General features: G+C 52.6%; 1 protein-coding gene across 6 annotated transcripts in view; it reads right to left on the bottom strand.

The window, feature by feature from the left end:
• The window catches only part of EPHB2 (EPH receptor B2), a 210,800-nt gene that overhangs the window by 133,415 nt on the left and 59,349 nt on the right, over positions 1 to 18,036 (bottom strand). For all 6 annotated transcript variants that reach the window (XM_017534498.2, XM_017534499.2, XM_017534500.2 and 3 more), the window contains exons 2-3: positions 4,704 to 4,768; positions 1,089 to 1,773 (exon numbers count right to left, since the gene is read on the bottom strand). In XM_017534498.2, coding sequence (XP_017389987.1) covers positions 1,089 to 1,773; positions 4,704 to 4,768 — 750 coding nt within the window. The remainder of the gene's footprint in view (positions 1 to 1,088; positions 1,774 to 4,703; positions 4,769 to 18,036) is intronic.

Below are 18,036 nucleotides of genomic sequence, written 5' to 3'. Positions count from 1 at the left end.
TACCGCTAGTGAGTGGCAGGGGTGATTTAACCCAGGCCCTTCGACCTTCACGGCCTTCTCAGCACCAGGCTGTACTGCTCACAAACTGCTCGTGTTTGCGGCTCACCTTCATGGTTCTTCGCCATATTCAAACACTACCTGCACTTACTTAATAGGGTTCCTTAAGCTAACTGTGTGGCACGGTGGTTAAGAGGGTGGGCTTTGGAAGCCCAGATCCTCTACTTAGGCTCTGTTTAAGCTCTCTGAGCCTCAGTTTCTTCGTATACAACAGTACCTTCTGTCACAGGGTCCTTGTGAGGAGGAAATGAACTAAGTCACAGAAGTTCTCAACATGCAGCCCAAGGGCAGCTGCGGGTCTGGCTCACAGTAAAACTGCACGTCTCCAACTCTTTGAATGGGAGGTAACCTTCTGACTTGCTTTGGCCAGTGAAATGTGCACAGAGGTTATGCTGGGGTGCATTCCAGGTAGAAGCCTTACAGCTAGTATTCCGTCTGCCACGCTCCTGCCGTCAGTCTGCCCCTGCAGACGGCAACATCCCAAATGGGTGCTGCTCCATCCACTCGGCTCTCAGAGGGAGGAGTCCCGGGCCGACCCACAGTGGACGTGAAGCATTCAGGGAGAAATCAACTTTTATTGTTTTGTCACTTCAGCACTGTCTGGTCTATACTGACAGAGTAAAAGCTCAAACAAATGTTACTTAATGTATAAATATTACTTACTATGACATACATGTTCTTAAAAAGGGAACCTTATCACCTTTGTAAACGAAGAAAAAGACACCACTTGACATACTCATATGATGACATAAACAAAAAACCTTTATCCTATACCAACTGTGCTGCAGGTGGTACCCACATCATCCGGCACCACCTGCAGCATGGGTAGGGATTGTTGTTCAGGAAGGGCGACATTCAAGCGCCTCCCTCCAAGAAGCTGAATGATGGTTGCCGGTTTGGAAACCCTCGCCCTAGAGTGCCTCGCGGTCAGCTCTGAGCTTCAGAGGCCAGGCCTGAGTCTGCAGCCCGAGTCTGCAGCCAAGACCAATTCTGTGCACTTGCAGGGGCACGTGCCCCACCCTGGCCCTTACCTCGGCAGACGGTGCCATTCTCCACGGCCTCGAAGCCTGCTTTGCACATGCAGCGCCCAATGGGCACCAGCCACTCGCCATCCCCATTACAGTAGAGCTTGATAGGCACATCCACCTCTTCCGCATTGGCGATGCAGCTGCCCCGGGCAGCCACCAGCGATGTGCTCTCAGCCCCCGACAGGGTTTCCTGGAAGATGGCGCCATTCTGGATGATGCGGGGGCACTTGCGGTAGAAGACACGCACAGCAATGAGGGACATGCAGCCACCGTAGTCCTGGAAGGCCAGGTAGAAGCCGCTGCGGGACACGGGTCCGAAGCTGCGCACCTCGGTGTTGATTTTCATGACACGGCCACCCAGGTCCACCTGTGAGAAGCTCTCATCGGCTGCGATAGTATCCACCTTCACCCATGGATTCTCCATCCAGTTGGGGAAGGTCTTGGTGGCCGAGTCAAAGTCAGCCTCATAGTAATAGAGGTTGAAGGTCTCCTTGCAGGAGCCAGGCACGCTGGGGATGCTGCTGCAGTCACGCACCGAAAACTTCATCTCCACGTGGATGCGGTGGGCGCCACGGCGCCGGATGAACTTGGTCCGTAGCCAGTTGTTCTGGCTTGACTCAAACACATTGCACACCTGGTACGTGCGGATCGTGTTCATGTTCTCATCGTAGCCGCTCACCTCTTCCCACTGCGGGTGAAATGCTCGTCAGGTAGGGAGTAAGGGATCAGTCCCAGCAAACACTCACTCTAAGGTGGAAGATACAGACTCTGCCTTAGGGAGTCCTCCAGTCTAATGGTGAAGACATCAGAGAATTCCCAATCTGATGGGGGAGACATGCCAATCGGGTGGGAAAGGCATACACCCTGCTCTTGGCAGACTGCCTGATCTCACCTCTCTTCTTCCCCATCCTTCCCCAGACAGGGGGGATGTGGCCCTTACTGTCAGGGTGCACTAATCTCATAAAGGAGACAGGGACCCTGGCCAGGAAGTCCCCACCTGGAAGGGAAAAATAGGGAGAACCTTTCCCCGCTTAGGTAGGTCCTTCTGATGAAAGTAGGCATAGCTTTGTGCTTGTGGGGGCTATCAGTCTGCTGGGGGAGACAAAGCTTCTGTCCTCGGCGAGCCCCTGTCTGACCAGGGAGAGACAGCCCTTACCCTTGGGAACTCTCAGTCTGATGGAGGAGACAGTCCTCACCCTCAATGAATGCATAGATAATGGGGAAGACAGGGCCCTTCCCCATGAGAGCAGCTCTGCTCTGGCGCTTTCAGCTGCTAAAGTTTCCTCTCTGGTACCTGGAGGGAGGCTGCCCACCCTCCCTGACCAGGGAAAATACTCCCGTATTCTCACCGGGGCAGCCTGGGCTCTCACAAACCCAGCAGAGTCGCCAAGCCTCACTGCTGCAGGAGGCTGGGCCAGGTGGTGGAAAGTTGGGGTGGGAAGGGCCCAGGGCCTGGGTTATCTCCTCACACTCACGGACCACACTCGTTCCCACTGCTGAGACTTTTGCACACTTCTATGCTCTCTTGGGGCACCCTCTCTGGTCTCCTCCGCAGCAGGCTGTCTGGATGCCCGCTGTTTGCATTCACCAACTCTCCCGAGGGCCTTCGGGAACAACCTCCCTGTGTGAGTGCTCAGTACATTCGGCCCTCGCAGGCCAGTCTCAGTGGGGCTGAGAGCTTGCTGAGGGCAGCCACTCATCCTGTTCTTCTCCTGTGCCCCACTTGGTGTTGGCTGGGTTCACCTGGGGTAGACCCAAAGGAGCCCCAATAGCAGAGTCCCTTCTCCATTCTATGCTGGGGCTGGGCACCCTCACGGAATCTCATTTCTTTGTCATGATTATCATACATGGTCTGTATGGTTATACCCTTTTTACAGAGGAGGAGGGAGCAGAGACCAGAAGTGAGGTCACTTGACCCAGGTCACACAGACACAGAGCTGTTTGTGTGCTTGCCCATGCCGCCTGGAAACATAAGGACCCCAAGTGTGCCCCAGGAGTCCTGGGTTCTAGTCCCAGCTCTACTAACTTGATGAGTGGCCTTGGGCAAGTCACCTTCCCCTTCTGGGCTTCCAATTGCCAAACGTGACTGTGGGGGTGGTGGCTGATGGAAGAGGTGTCACCCTCAAGTGGGTGTCCTTTACCCTGTGCCACTCAGATTCCCTGGGCCATGTCCGTGGTGTGGAGCAGGGGCTGGCAGCCTGAGGAGGGTCAGGTGCGATGAAGCGTGAGTGCACACGGGGAGGGCAGGTCTGGAGCTTACTGGCCCAGCCTCTTCTTCAACGTTGACTCTGAAGCTCCCTACATTGCATTAAAAAAATTTTTTTTTGGTGCCACCATGTGACAAAGTCAGCCCCTTGTTACAACCGCTGCTCTTCTTCAGAACTTAATTAGAACACTTAATTAGAGCACGCTGCCTTTCTCCCCTCTCTCTAATTAACATGCGGAGGCCCTGCAGCCTAAACACCCCAAATAATTGCGTCCGGGGCCCTGCAGCCCAGCCTGGCCTCATTACTGGCAGGGTGGGGCCGCGGGCCCAGCCGCCTTCGCAGATGGAAAATTGGTGACAAGAAAGAGCCACAGAAAGCGGCCTGACCCTGGGGCCCTGCCTATTGAGAACACAGGCCTGGGGGGTGGGGAGGATGCAGTTCCCTGGGGCAGCAGCTGAGTGCCAGCGGAGGAACCCCTGGTGGGGGGGAAGGGAGGGCTGGGTTGTAGAGTCCAGAGCCCTCCCCAGAGAACATGGGGATGAGGGATGAATATCAAACTTCATGACAATGACAATGATGAGGGTGATTATAGCTACTCTTGACTGGGAGCCCGATCTATGCCAGGCATTGTGTTAGACACCTTGCAGGAAAACCTCGCAACAGTCTTTTGAGGGAGATATAGTCACTATTTTATAGAGGAAGAAACTGAAGCTCAGAGAGATGAAGGAACTGGCCTCAAATCACACAGCTGGTGAGTGGCAGAGCTAAGACGATTTTCAGAAGTAACTCACCCCACAGCCTGTAATTTATGCCCAGTTTTGCTCTTGGAGAGCTTACAGCATAGACCCTAGGATAATAAGAGCCAAGGGAGGGGAAGCTTTGTGTTATGGGAACACAGAAAGGGGGTAGAGAGGGCTCAGTCAGAATCCTGAATACAAACTTTAGCCTCTCGCTTATTATCTATAGGGCCCCAGGCAGGTGGCTACACTTTCTGAGCCTCAGTTTTCTCATCTGTAAAATGGAGATAATTCCTCTCCATGGGATCAGAGATCATGTGTATAAAGGTGCTTAATCCAGTATCTAACATAGAAGGGGTACTCAGGAAATAGTTCACTTTCTTCATCTGTAAAACGGGGGTAGCGCCAGAACCTACTTCTCAGCCTCGCCCCAGGGATTCTACAGGATAAAAGCTGAAAGCATCCAGCCTGTTGTCATGGTAACTGGCTCCATCAATGGTAAGGGATCATGGCTCCATCAGTGGAAGGCGATTGGGAGGGTGGGGCTGAGAGAGGTGCGGTTCTGGGCCCTGAAGAGGGGAAAAGGGGTGAGAATATGAGGAGGCATTTGGGCCCTGCAGCAGGGCCTGAGGGATCCTGGGGACCAATGCAAGGTTTGGGGACCACTGACTCACCCCAGATGGAGGATGCACCATCCAGCCCAGCTCAGCCGTCGCTGTAGTGGAGTCCATTAGCGTTTCTGTGGGGAGAGCAAAGAGTCACCGCCCCGCCCCACCTACCAGGGGCTATCAATCTCTCTGTTGGGCCCTCATCCTTCTTTACAAAGAGTCCCGCCTACTTCCATTGCCCCAGTCATCTGGCTCTAATTCTCCAGACTGCCCTCCGTTTAGACTCCGCCTCTCTACCCCACAGCCTAGCCAATCATCTGATGCCACTCTTCTAGGCCCCGCCCCTCCGGGCCCAGTCCACTCTTACATCATGGTCAGGCTCCACCTCTTAGCCTAGTACTGCCCTTGCCTTCCTTTTCTGGACGGGGAGGGTCTTACAGCCACTAAACCTGGGGTCTGCTGGTTGGGTTTCAGAGGGTTGCCATGAAACCCTTGATATTTTACATCAAACGCCGGGTATCTGTTTTTCAGCTTGCATCAAATTCTCAAAAACTGGAACATGAACCTTAGAAGGGCTGTTCTTGTGTCCCAGCTGAGCCCCTCAGTTTGCCCTCCCTGTCACATCTTGTCAGGGCACTCTCTCCCATTCTCTAGAAACCTGGAGTCTTCCATCGTGTTCCCATCCCTGGGGCCCCTCCCCCAGGGCTCAGACAACTCTGCGCCCAGGACAGGGTCCCAGGAGTGGAGAAGCGTTGAGAGCAAGCCCTGCACCCAGTAGGGGCCAACTGTCATGTGGCCTGTGAGGGTTCCGGAGGCACATCAGCTTCTGGACCATCCTGGGTTCCACTTGCCACCCCAATTCTGGCAGCTGCAGGGAACCACATGGCCTAGGGGGAAGGAGAGCCACAGCGCCCTGGAGACCCCCATTCTCCCCAGGTCAGGTTCAGGATCCCTCCCCTCTACCTCTTCCTTGCCTCTGTGGCTTCAAAACACTTTTTGAATGGAATTGCAAAGTACCGAATGAATTTAAATGAACCCTTTTCAAGCATTCATTCAACAAATATATCCCGATGCTCATTGTGTACCAGGCACTGCACTGGGCACCCTGAGAGAGACAACCGTGACTAGCAAGGCCCTACCATGGAGCAGTTCGTGGTCTGGGAGTGGAGACGAGGTGCGAATATCAACAGCTGTGCGAGAGTAGAGGAAGAGACATAGAAGGTCACAGCGATGCCACCTCGCTCAGTGAGGGTGGGTGAGAGGCATGCTTGCTGCTCTGCTCCAATTCCGTGCCAAGGGCAGGCATCACTCATCAGTCCCAATACTGTGGCCACACAATGTTTCTTGCCACAGTGTTCCAGGAAACGAATATGAACCATCTGAGATGCTATCCCTGATCCAGCCCAACCACCTCCTTTTGGAGACAGGGCAACTGAGGCACAGGGATGAGAAGGGACTTCCTAAAGATCACACAGGAGTTGGTGACACATTGTGAAGTGCAGGTGTCTTGCCTCCTGTTCTATGAACTTTTAGGCAGGTGCAACTATTAGTTTGATGGTCTGGGCTAAATGATAAGAACTAGGAGATGGGGCCTGTGTGCCCAGTGTCTGGGCCGATGAGAAGGTTCAAATAGGAGATAATGAGGCTTGAACTATGGCAGGGGTGGAGGGGATGAAGGGTGGGAATAGGAGGAAGCATTTGGCCAGAGGTGAGCCAGTTAGACCCATAAGCTTACAAGAGAGGATGTACAAGTGTCCCCAGAACCGCCTGTGGCTTGTGTCCCTTTGCACTGGCATCCCCATGACCGCCTGTGGTCACTGTGTCCCTTTGCACTGGGGGCTGGCACAGGGAGGGGGTGGGGGGTAAGGGTGCCAGGGACGGTAGAGTCAGTGCCAAGGGCATCTTTTTGATGGCAAATTGGAGGGAAGTTCTATTATGCAGCTTTGGAGCTGAAAAAAGGGTTCCTTTTCACACTCCGAATGCTACAGATTTTTCTTCCTGGAGAGAACAAGGGCTGAACTTTTAACCTGTTTTCTCTCATCGGCCTCAGCCAGAGACGCGCCAAGCCGGGCTCTATGCCTGGGCCCAGGGAACAGCTGCTGGGAGCTGTGTCGAACAAGGGGGAGGAGAGACTCTGCTTGGGACAAGAAGGGGGTTGGGCAGGGGAGGCAAGCCCGCCAGGCAGGTGGCCCCATCCCTTGGCTAGATTCCTGGGCTGACCCAGAGGCCAAGCACTAGAGGATTCCACAGCCCAGAGAAAGAGGGGCCGGGAACTCACATCCTCATTTTACCAGTGGAAATTTGGGCCCAAGGAGGGCAAATGGCTTGCCAAAGTCATACACTAAAAGTTGGCGCCCAAACTCTGGGCTCCCAAGAAGCTTAGGCCAGGAGCTCCCCCTGTGCCTTCACCTCTCCTGGCCCAAAGCAGTGGCCCAGAGCAGTGGGAGCATCTCAGGACTGGAAGTAAATGGGCTGGCTGGCTTGCAGATAAGAAGGGACCTCTAGGGAATGTGAGGTTTGCAGATCCCCTTGGGAGGAGGCGGAGGTCGGGCATCTCCTCTGCTGGCTTCACCCGTGCCACTCCCGGCCTTGCCTGGAAGCCTGGCTCCGGGAAATCTGTCACCCCTCCAGGCTGAGGCAGGAGGCGGCACAAGGGTGCTCTCTCTCCAACCTGGTCTTTTGCTTTTCAATGTTAACACCTTCCTCTACCTCTGCACAAAAGGCAAATGAGCAGAGCACACAGACCCAGGCTCTGGAGATCGCAGAGATCTGGGTTCTAACACTAGCTCTGTCCTTTCCTTGCTTGGTAACAGATATCACTTGTCATAAAAGGAAGGAAAATAAACACAGGCTATTACAAATGGATCTTTCTTTCTTTCTTTTTTTTTTTTTTTTTTTTTTGAAACCAGAGTCTCATTCTCTTTGCCCAGGCTAGAGGGCAATGGAGCAATCTCGGCTCATCACAACCTCCGCCTCTGGGTTGAAGTGATTCTCCTGCCTCAGCCTCCTGAGTAGCTGGGATTACAGGTGCACGCTACCACGCCTGGCTAATTTTTATATTTTTAGTAGAGACGGGGTTTCACTATGTTGATCAGGCTAATCTTGAACTCCTGATCTCAGGCGATCCACCTGCCTCTGCCTCCCCAAAGTGCTGGGATTACAGGCGTGAGCCACCGCTCCCGACCACAAATGGATCTTTCAAGGCGGGCCGATCACCTGAGGTCAGGAGTTCGTGACCAGCCTGGCCAACATGGTGAAACCCTGTCTCTACTAAAAATACAAAAATTAGCTAGGTGTGGTGATGCATGCCTATAATCCCAGCTACCCAGGAGGCTAAGGCACAAGAATTGCTTGAACCCAAGAGGCAGAGATTGCAGTGAGCTGAGATCGCGCTACTGCACTCCAACCTGGGCAACAGAGCAAGACTCTGTCTCAGAAAACAAAACAAACAAACCGAATGGACCTTCATTTTTTCTGCCTCTTGATATGCCTCAGTTTCCTCACCTGGAAAATGGCCAAAATACCTTCTGAGTGTGGAAGTATAGCAGCTTGGAGCCAAGTACAAAGTAGGTCCTCACTCCGCAGCAGCTGCTGTCTTTGTGCGTCCAGCACCCGCACACACTGCTTCCTCCTTTGGGCTTATTAGGTGGCCCCTGAAAGCGACGGCGGGCCCAGGAGGCTCCAGCTTAGTCTGCCTGGCTTCCCCTGCCTCCCAGATATGCCTGCCAACATCTGACAGGCATCAGTCTCTTGCTCCACAGCCACAGCCTCCAAGGAGCCCGTCCCAGTCCATCTGATGCTGCTTTCCCTGGGGAGAGTTTCCTCTTTGTTCCTCTCAAACCAAGCACAAAAGTCAAACTCTGTTCTCTGGGGAATCTGGAGTTAATAGTTCTTGCCTCAGGAACTTATTGGGTTTAGGAAACCAAGCTCCGTTTCCACCACCACCACTTCCTTCTACCCTGTAACACCCCAGATGTCTCTCCCCTCCAATCCCAAAAATCTAAAAAGGGAGAGAACTCACGTCCACTGAGACCCTATTAGGAGCCAGAATCTCTCACCAACGATCTCACAACAGTGCCAAGAGGTGCTTGATACTGTCCCATTTCACAGATGAGAAAGTTGAGGCTTCTAAAGCCTCAGGAGAATCATGACTTGCCCAAGATCGCACATCTATTCCACCCACAAGCTGCACTCCAGTTAGCTACGAGTAAGTGGAGAGACCAGCCATCTCACTCTGCACAGATGAGGCGGTGTTCCCTCTCACCCCGTGCCTCACACATACTGTTCCTGCTCACCTCCACATCTTCTCTGCCTGCCATCCTCACCTGTGATGTCTCAACTCAGGTCACCTCCTCTAGCAACTCCTCCTGAATCCATTCTGCCCCAAAGCTCTGCAGCCACGGTGCTTCCTGTTTTCCCAGCATTTGCAGACATTCTGGGTGATAACTACCCTATTTGCCATCATCTCCCAAAGCTCTGTGGTCCCCTGAGAAGTGGGTGCTGGGTCCTGGTCCTGGGATCCCTAAGACCCAGCACAGGGCTTGGCACCTAGGCCTCCTCTCCCCATCTGCAAGGCTTGAGCATATGCTAGTGTCCTGTTCCATAGGGCTGCCCAGGCTACAGCCTCTCATATAGACAACGTTACCGACTTAGCCATTTCCACCTACAACCTGTACAATTATTTAGTTACTACTTTTTCTTCCACTTGACTCCTTTTCTTTCTCAAATGCATCTTAAAGAGAAAAAAACATAATCATTATTATAAATGGAAAACTAATATCCTTGCCATAACAGGAAGGAGAATAAACAGAGTATTACAATTAAAAAATGTTCATCTGCAAAGTTCCAAACATCGTTTCACTTCCCACACTTCGGGAGCCGCTGGGCTCCCTCAGGCTGCCTCTGAAGCTCTGGAAATGTTTCCATCCCTATCCCCACTGTGACGGTGACAATCTCTCATGCAGGGGAAGCTGTTGTCACTGTACACAGATAATTAATCACCACACTATGTGGCTAAGACCAGAGTGAGGATGTGTATGCTGTATTGAGGGTTTTAGGAAATGAGTATGGAAGGAGGGAAAAAAATGCCAAATTTAGGGATGGCTTCCAGGAGAAAGTGACTCCTGAATGGAGGCTTAAAGAATGGGTGAGGGGGGCCTGGCACGGTGGCTCACGCCTGTAATCCCAGCACTTTGGGAGGCTGAGGCAGGCAGATCACGAAGTCAGGAGTTCGAGACCAGCCTGGCCGATATGGTGAAACGCCATCTCTACTAAAAATACAAAAAATTAACTGGGTGTGGTGGCGGGCGCTTGTAATCCCAGCTACTCAGGATGCTGAGGAAGGAGGATTGCTTGAACCCAGGAGGCAGAGGTTACAGTGAGCTAAGATGGCACCACTGCACTCCAGCCTGGGCAACAGAGACAGAGCAATAGAGTGAGACTCTGTCTCAAAACAAACAAACAAACAATAAACACACAATGGGTGGGGGGGAGGGAGCTGATGTGGAGTGGGAAGGGCATGCTAGGCAGAGGAGAAGTAGAGGCAAAGGCCGGGAGTTGAGGTGAGCCACAGTCGGGTTTGTGGGAATCAAGCACTGGCTGAGGGTGGGGCTGGAAGTGGTGGGAGCTGAGCCTGGAGAGGTTTAGCAGGGGCTGTCCAGGTAGCACAGGACAGGGCCATGAAGGGTCACAGCAGCTCTCCCAGGCCCCTCTGCTGGAGCATCCCCATCTGCCCACATCCTTGCCAGCCTCGCTGGTGCCATCCGCTTCCCACTCTGCCAACTGTGCTGTTTCACCTGCCCTTGGCCCCTCCCACCCTATTGAAATGTACGGTTCCCAGACCCTGGCTGCTCTTAATGCCAATAAAAATAATTCCCAATGGACAGAAGAAGAAAGAGGCTATGCAGATTCTTAGCATCCAGGCAAAAGCTGGAGGTGGGGCCACCAGCCCAGAGTGTCTTCCTCAGTGTGAAAACAGGGGCCCGGCCATGGGAGTGACTTTGGCCCTATCCCTACTGCAATCACACCCCCTCTCCTTCCTGGAGGTTTCACAGAAGAAAGCAATCAGGAGGCCCTGACTGCTGGGCTGGGGGGACCCAGTGTCCCCTCCGGCTACGTGTGAACGAGCAGTGTGCATTTCAGAAATATTTGAACTTAAAGGGGAGACACACTGAAGTCATTAGCGTTGGGCTGACAGGAGGTGGCTGCAGGGGGCCCCTTGCTCTCAGGCTGGAGCGGGTGGCTGCCCCCTTCTCTCTGATCCGCCCCTAGTCAGCTCTGCCTGATCCCCTCATGGGCTATAATTCTTTAGGACCACAGATGTTATTTCTCTGCACTAATGGCAGTATGTGAGTGTCCCGAAGTCATGAAGAAGGAAATTTCATTAAGCACCTATTGTATGCCAAGCACTGGCCAGGGCCCTCTAAATGCCATTCCAGGCTCATGACAACCTCCAGAAGCATATACTATTATTAACCCCATTTCACAGGCAAGGAAACTGAGGTCAGAGAGGAGAACCAACCTGTATAAGTGCACAGAGGCAGGGCTAGGATTGGAACCCACATCCATCTTTTCTCACATTTATGTTATTTTAAGATGCCATGGCCATAGCCTTAAAAACAGACACACAGCTGGGCGCAGTGGCTCACACCTGTAATCCCAGCACTTTGGAAGGCTGAGGCAGGTGTATCACAAGGTCGGGAGTTCTAGACGAGCCTGGCCAATGTGTTGAAATGCCGTTTCTGCTAAAAATATGAAAATTAGCCGGGCGTGGTGGTGGGCACCTATAAACCCAGCTACTTGGGAGGCTGAGGCAGGAGAATCGCTTGAACCCGGGAGGCGAAGGTTGCAGTGAGATGAGACCGTGCCATTGCACTCCAGCCTAGGCGACACAGCGAGACTGTCTCAAAATCAAAAACAACAACAAAAAAACACAACAGACAACACAAAACAACAAAGTCATCAGAGCTTGTGTATGTTTATCTTCTCTCTCCGTGTGGACCTGTGTGAGAACAGGAGAAGGTGGGAGGAGGGCAGCAGGGGTGTGGGGCACAGACTGCCCAGGCCAGAACCTTGGCTCTGGCACACTCTAGTGTATGACTGCAGGCATGCCAGTTCTCCTCTCTGAGCCTCAGTTTCCATATCTGTAAAATGGGTCATTGTGAGAATTAAATGACATCATGTAGGAGAGTCCTGTTCATCTGACATCTCCCAGGGCACACATGTGGGGGAGGTCTGCATCCACCTTGTTCACCACTGTACCTTTGACACTGAGAACTAGGCCTAACACACAGTACTTGCATCCACAATACCTGCATCACCTGCAAGGCAGCTGGGTGATGTTTCTAAAGTCCATGTGTGATGCCGTCAACACCCTTCAGAGCTCTTCCTGCTACCTGAAGGATCAAGTCCTAACTCTCAATGAGGCACTCAAGGCCCTGCCAATAGGCCCGCTAATAACCTTCCAGCCACTGTCTTCGTGTCTCTCTATCCAGCCATCCAGAATTTCCCTCTGCTTGCAGAAGGCACTTTACCTCACTGAGCACTGGTGACTTGACCCTTCTAGATTTTTCTGCCTGGAACGGCTGGCCCTTCTTGCTTCTTTAGCCTGGCTAAGTTCTCTTCCAAAACTGAGCTCAAAGCCTCCTTCTTCCTTCTTCCTGGCAGCTGTCCTGACTTCTCTCGCTCTGGCTGGGTTAAGTAACAAAGTCATGGTCATTCAGTGAACATCTCCTCCACCCGATGTGTGCCAGGCCCTGAGCCAGGCACTGGAGACACAGAGGCAGATCAGCAGGCCCTTGCCTTAAAAAGCTCCCAGACTAGTGCCCGACATGTGAACTTACTGCAGGGAGAGACGGAGTGAGACGGCTGGTCCCGGCCAGGAGCCAGGAAACCCAAATGAAGAAGGGAGTAGCTTTAAGCAGGAAATTTGGAAAGGCATCTCAGAGGAGGTGGCATGTGAGCTGGGAGGAGAGGGAAGGGCATGCCACATACAGGGCCCAGCAGAATCAAAGGCACAGAAGTGTAAGACATCAGGGAAGTCTGGGCAATACTGAAACTGATGACTGGCTCTCAGTGGTGGGCTCCAGGCCAAGCGCTTAGCACTCATTATCCCATTTCATCGTTAACTATTTGTGAAGTAAGTACTTTAGGATCTCCCTTTACAGATGGAGGAATCAAAGTTTGCAGAGGTTGTTCAAGGTTTCCATGGCTAGGAAGTGATGATGGAGCTAGGTCAGCCTCACACCAAAGTCCATGTCCTTAGCCACTGTGCCATGCTGGGGTGTCTGTCCCATGAAGTGGGAGCAAAAGGCTTCATGAAAGGAGACTGTAGCACAGGATAGGGAGCCAGCATGTAGAGAGTCTCTCAAATGTGGGGCTAAGGAGGTTGGGTCTTGTCCTGTAGGCAGCGGGGGCTATGGAAAATTCCTGAAGAGGGTAGAGATATGGTCTGCCCTGAGAACTGCTGGGTCACAGAGTGGCCTTGGCAGAGGAAATGAGGCTAGAATTGGGGGCCAGCAGGGGGAAAGGGTTGAAGCTGAAGATGAACAGACACCTGGGAGCTGCGCCCATGGGTCTTTGCCTACAGATTGACAGTGGCCTGCAGCCCAGGCAGCAAATCAGCCTGGCATGAGACCCGAGCAGCAGATGCCAGCCTGGATTCTTCCCAGCAGTTCCTGCTGCACCCTGTCTGGGGCTAGCGGGACTGAGGTGACCTGAACCTGGGCCTGGCTGGCATCTCATGGCCTGGTAAGATGCCAGCCACAGCCTGGAGGCCTGACCCGGACTGTCCATGGTCACAGCACTCTTTCCATGGTTCAAGTTAGAAATTCCAGGAGAAGGCAAGGACACTGACAAGCCTGGAAGACTCACTTCACCTCTCTGAGCCTCAGTTTCTTCATCTGTAAAATGGAGATGACAAAATCCTTGCTCTGTATACTTCACTGCATTGTTTTAAGGATCAAAGGAGGCATTGGGAACAAAAGGTTTTTACAGTATGCAAAGGCTGGACCATACAGAGCCATAGGGAAACTCACTAACATTGGTGAAGGCCACTGGGGCAGGTGCTTCATCAATATTGTCTCATTTACATCCCAGAGCAAACTTACGGGGAAAACAAGGCTCAGAAAGATCAAGGACTCCCAAAAGCCCACATGGCCAGTAAGGGGCAGGGTAAAATTTCATCCCTTTGGTCCAATCCCAGAAGCCACCAGACGATGCTGCTTCAGGAAAGGGAAGGAACAATCACTGCTTTCATCTCCCAGTGCCCTCGGTGTCAGGCCCTGAGCTAAGCCCTCTGCATGCCCTGTAAGGCCCATACCTTTATCACATTGTACAGATGAGGAAACGGAGCCTGCAGAGGCTCAGAGATCTGCCCCAAGTCCTACAGCCAGAAAGAAGCAAGGCAGGGATTTGAACCCAGGTCAGCCTAACTGAGTTTCCCGAGGCCTCTTCTCTATAAACATCATGAGCGGCCAGGTGCGGTGGCTTATGCCTGTAATCCTAGCACTTTGGGAGACTGAGGCGGATGGATTGCCTGAGCTTAGGAATTCGAGACCAGCCTGGGCAACACAGTGAAACCTCATCTCTCCTAAAATACAAAAAATTAGCTGGGCAAAGCGGCGTGCACCTGTAGTCTCAGCTACTCGGGAGGCTGAGGCAGGAGAATTGCTAGAACCAGGGAGGTAGAGGTTGTGGTGAGCTGAGATTGTGCCACTGAATTCCAGCCTGGGCAACAGAGTGAGACTCCATCTCTAAAAATAATAATAATAAAAAATAATAAATGAATAAACAAACATCATGAGAATGGGGACCCGAGGACCTTGGGTTCACCGGCCTAAAGCAAGGCGAGGGGGATGCCAGAGAAGCCCCGGACTCGCTCCTGGAAGACTGCGGATTTCTAAAGTGAAATCTACCAACAAGCACTGCGTTGTTTTTCCACCCCGGTCCCCTGCTCGGCCCTCAGTCTCAAGGAAAGGGAACCCAGCTAATGTAAAATCCTTCTGCCCGGGGACTCTCGTGGCACACACCCCTTCTCATCTTCCCACCGCTCAGAGGCCCTTCTCTGCCTTGGTTGCCTGCTTGGAGCCTGCTCTTGTTTTCTCAGGCCCAGGCGGAGGAGTCCCTGTGACGCCAGCTCCTCTGCTCTGTCCCCTGCCTGCCTGCCGCTGGTCTGGGCATCCGCCAGCGCCGGCCGCCCCGGCTGAAACCCAATCCTCCGGGCCAGCCTGGCTGCTGGCTAACAGCGAGCCGCATTGTGCAACCGGGGCTTCGGGAGAGTTTGGATTCGCTGCTTGGGGACCCACTTAACCTCTGCAAAGGACAGGATGATGGATGGGGGTCTGGGATGGGGTTGCTGGGGGTGGGGTGGGTGGTAAATGAACACCAGGGTTTGCTGAGGAAGGGAAAGAAGGGAGGCAGGGAAGGGAACAGCCCTGGACATATAAAGCGTTCCTTTAGTTCCCACGACAACCTTGAGGGACGCCTGCTACTGGTCCCATTTTAGGCGACTTGACCAAGGCCACGTAGTGAGTCAGAAACCGAACCCAGGCCAGTCGCCCTCAAGCCTTCCCGACACACCAGGCTGTATCTCACAGCCGCCCAGTGATGTTTTAATTTTTAAAGTCTTTTTACTTAAACGAACCCATGCACTTTTCACATCTATTCAGTAGGAAAAGAAGTATAATCATGGCAGCCGGCGTTACTGGGCAGCTACTGTGTGCACAGAACAGTGCCTACCACTGTAACCTCATCTCCCGAGATCCTAACGGGACCCACCGAGGGAGGGCCAATCATCAGGGCGGTTTTACAGGAGAGGGGAGGAAAGCTCAGAGAGCCAATCACTTGCAAGGCGTGGCAGAGCTGAGACACCCTCAGGCTGGCCAATGAAGGCAGGAAGCCTGGGCACCCGGGTTGTTTATAGGTGCACCCCTTCTGAGTGGTTCCAGATTTGTGCACCTCACCTCTGCCCACCAGACAGACAGTCTCACTCCGCAGCTGGCACTCAAGGTGCTGTTCCTTCTCCTTGCCACGTCCCTCGCCCTCCTGGCCTGCCTAGGACATTCAGACATGTTCATTAAGACCCATCTCGACTGGGCGCCGTGGCTTATGCCTGTAATCCCAGCACTGGGAGGCCGAGGCGGGTGGATCACGAGGTCCGAAGATCGAGACTATCCTGGCTAACACGATGAAACCCCATCTCTACTAAAAAAAAAAAAAAAAAATTAGTCAGGTGTGGTGGCAGATGCCTATCGTCCCAGCTACTCAGGAGGCTGAGGCAGAAGAATTGCTTGAACCCAGGAGGCAGAGGCTGCCGTGAGCTGAGATCATGCCATTGCACTCTAGCCTAGGTGACAGAGTGAGACTCCAGCTCAAAAAAAAAAAAAAAAAGATGACATCCAATTTTGGGGGAAAAAAGAAAAAAAAAAAGACCCATCTCAAATGTCTTGTCGTCTCCTCTAAGAAGTCTTCCTGGCTCTGGGACTCCCAGGGTTTCCATGTGTCTCCCATTGTCGGACTTGTCACCTTGTCCTGCAACTTTCTTTTACTCATCTGCCCCTCAACTGGACTGTAAGTGCCTTGTAGGCAGCCCCGAGCCTGGCTCACTGTGTGGCAGCCACCAGCCTCTCTATTAAAACGACCTTACTCCTCATCACTCAGGCCTACGCAGGCCGTAAATGCTCTTTCCTGCTGACATCACCTGTCCCAGTGTCTGAGTTTTTCCTCCAGGAAATGCTGTCACTGGTATCAAGATGGCTCCATATGCTACCTAATCCAAAGTACTTACTGTGCTGAGCTGTCACACGTGATCTGTTTTGATGCCCACAATGCCCCATTCGAGAATGATTATTGTCCCCATTTACCCACCCATCCATCTATCCATCCACCCACCTGCCCACCCTCTCACCCCATCCCACCTGTCCCACTCCACCCACCCAGTATTCTACCACCTGTTCATCCACTAGCGTCCCACGGATGTATCCATTCATCTTCCTACTGAACCAGCCTCCCTTCCTTCATCCCTTCCTTCCTGCAGATGGGGGAAATAACCTTCAGAGAGGTTAAGTAACCTGCCCAGCATCACACAGCCAGTACGTGGCAGATCCAGGAGCCGAATCAGGTACTCTTTTAATCACTCTGCTAAATGGCCTCTTAGCTGTCTTCCTTTATTTCCACGTGTCCTGCTACATGCAGGTATAATCTTATAAGTCACCTCAAATCCTTGTGCATGCTAATGGAGTGTAGATTACAAATCAATAAGACACAGGCCACCGTAAGTCCAAGCTGGGGTCTGCGGGGTTGGAGTCAATTAGCAAGCCTGCTGCAGGACCTGCTGGGACTTGATGTATTTGCCTAATTGGCACTGGTTTCCCCCAGTGAAGGACAATTAACTCAAATCCCAGAACCCAGACCACCCCCCTGCGTCTGGGAAGGGTGTCAGGCATTTAGCTACATGAAATGTACTGTTTATTCACTCACCCGTTCACCCATACACCCACTCATCCATCTCTCTTTCCCACCATCCAATCCTTGCAATCATCCATAAACTATCTTGACATCTGCTCGCTCACCCACCTACCTATTTACCCACCCGCACACATGTATTCACTTATCCATCTGCCCGCCCATGCACCCACTCATTGACTTGACCAACAGTCCACCCACCGGCACACTCACCTATCCATCCATCCATTCATCTATTCATCAAAGCAGGCAATCCAAGCAGCTATTTATGAAGTCATTCTGCCATCTTGCCTTCCACTCATCCATCTATCTATCCATCTATTCATTCTCTCATTTACCACATTCACCTGTCTATCCTTATACCACCAATTTATCCACTGCCCATATACCCAGCATCCCACTTAGGTTTCCTCCCTTTCTCCTTCCCTCTCTTCCTCTGAAGAGGGAGGCTGGAGCAACCCTCCCCACCTCTCCTCTTTCCATTCATCTATCCACTCGCCCATTCGCTTACCCGTCCAGCCATTTACATCACTCAAATCTCATCCCATGAACCCTCAACCTCTGAATGATCTATACATCTGCTATCCACTCCTCCCATCCAGCCAGCCTGCATTCACTGAACACCTACTATGTGCCAGGCCCATGCTGAGTCCTGCAAATCAGACCTGGTGTGGTGGCTCATGCCTGTAATCCCAGACCTTTGGGAGGCTGAGGCGGGTGAACTGCTGGAGCTCAGGAGTTCCAGATCACCCTGGGCAACATGGCAAAACCCTGTCTCTACTGAAAACACGAAACTTAGCCGGGTGTGGTGGCACATGCCTGTAATTCCAGCTACCTGGGAGACTGAGGCACAAGAATCACTTGAACCCAGGGGGTGGGGGGTTGCAGTGAGCTGAGATCTCGCCACTGTACTCCAGCCTGGTGACAGAGTGAGTGA

This window comes from Cebus imitator, unplaced genomic scaffold, assembly GCF_001604975.1.
Source record: "Cebus imitator isolate Cc_AM_T3 unplaced genomic scaffold, Cebus_imitator-1.0 Scaffold87, whole genome shotgun sequence".
In the NCBI taxonomy this organism is placed as follows: domain Eukaryota; kingdom Metazoa; phylum Chordata; class Mammalia; order Primates; family Cebidae; genus Cebus; species Cebus imitator.
Note: the sequence above shows the minus strand (reverse complement) of the source record. Positions and strands in the feature narration are given on the sequence as shown.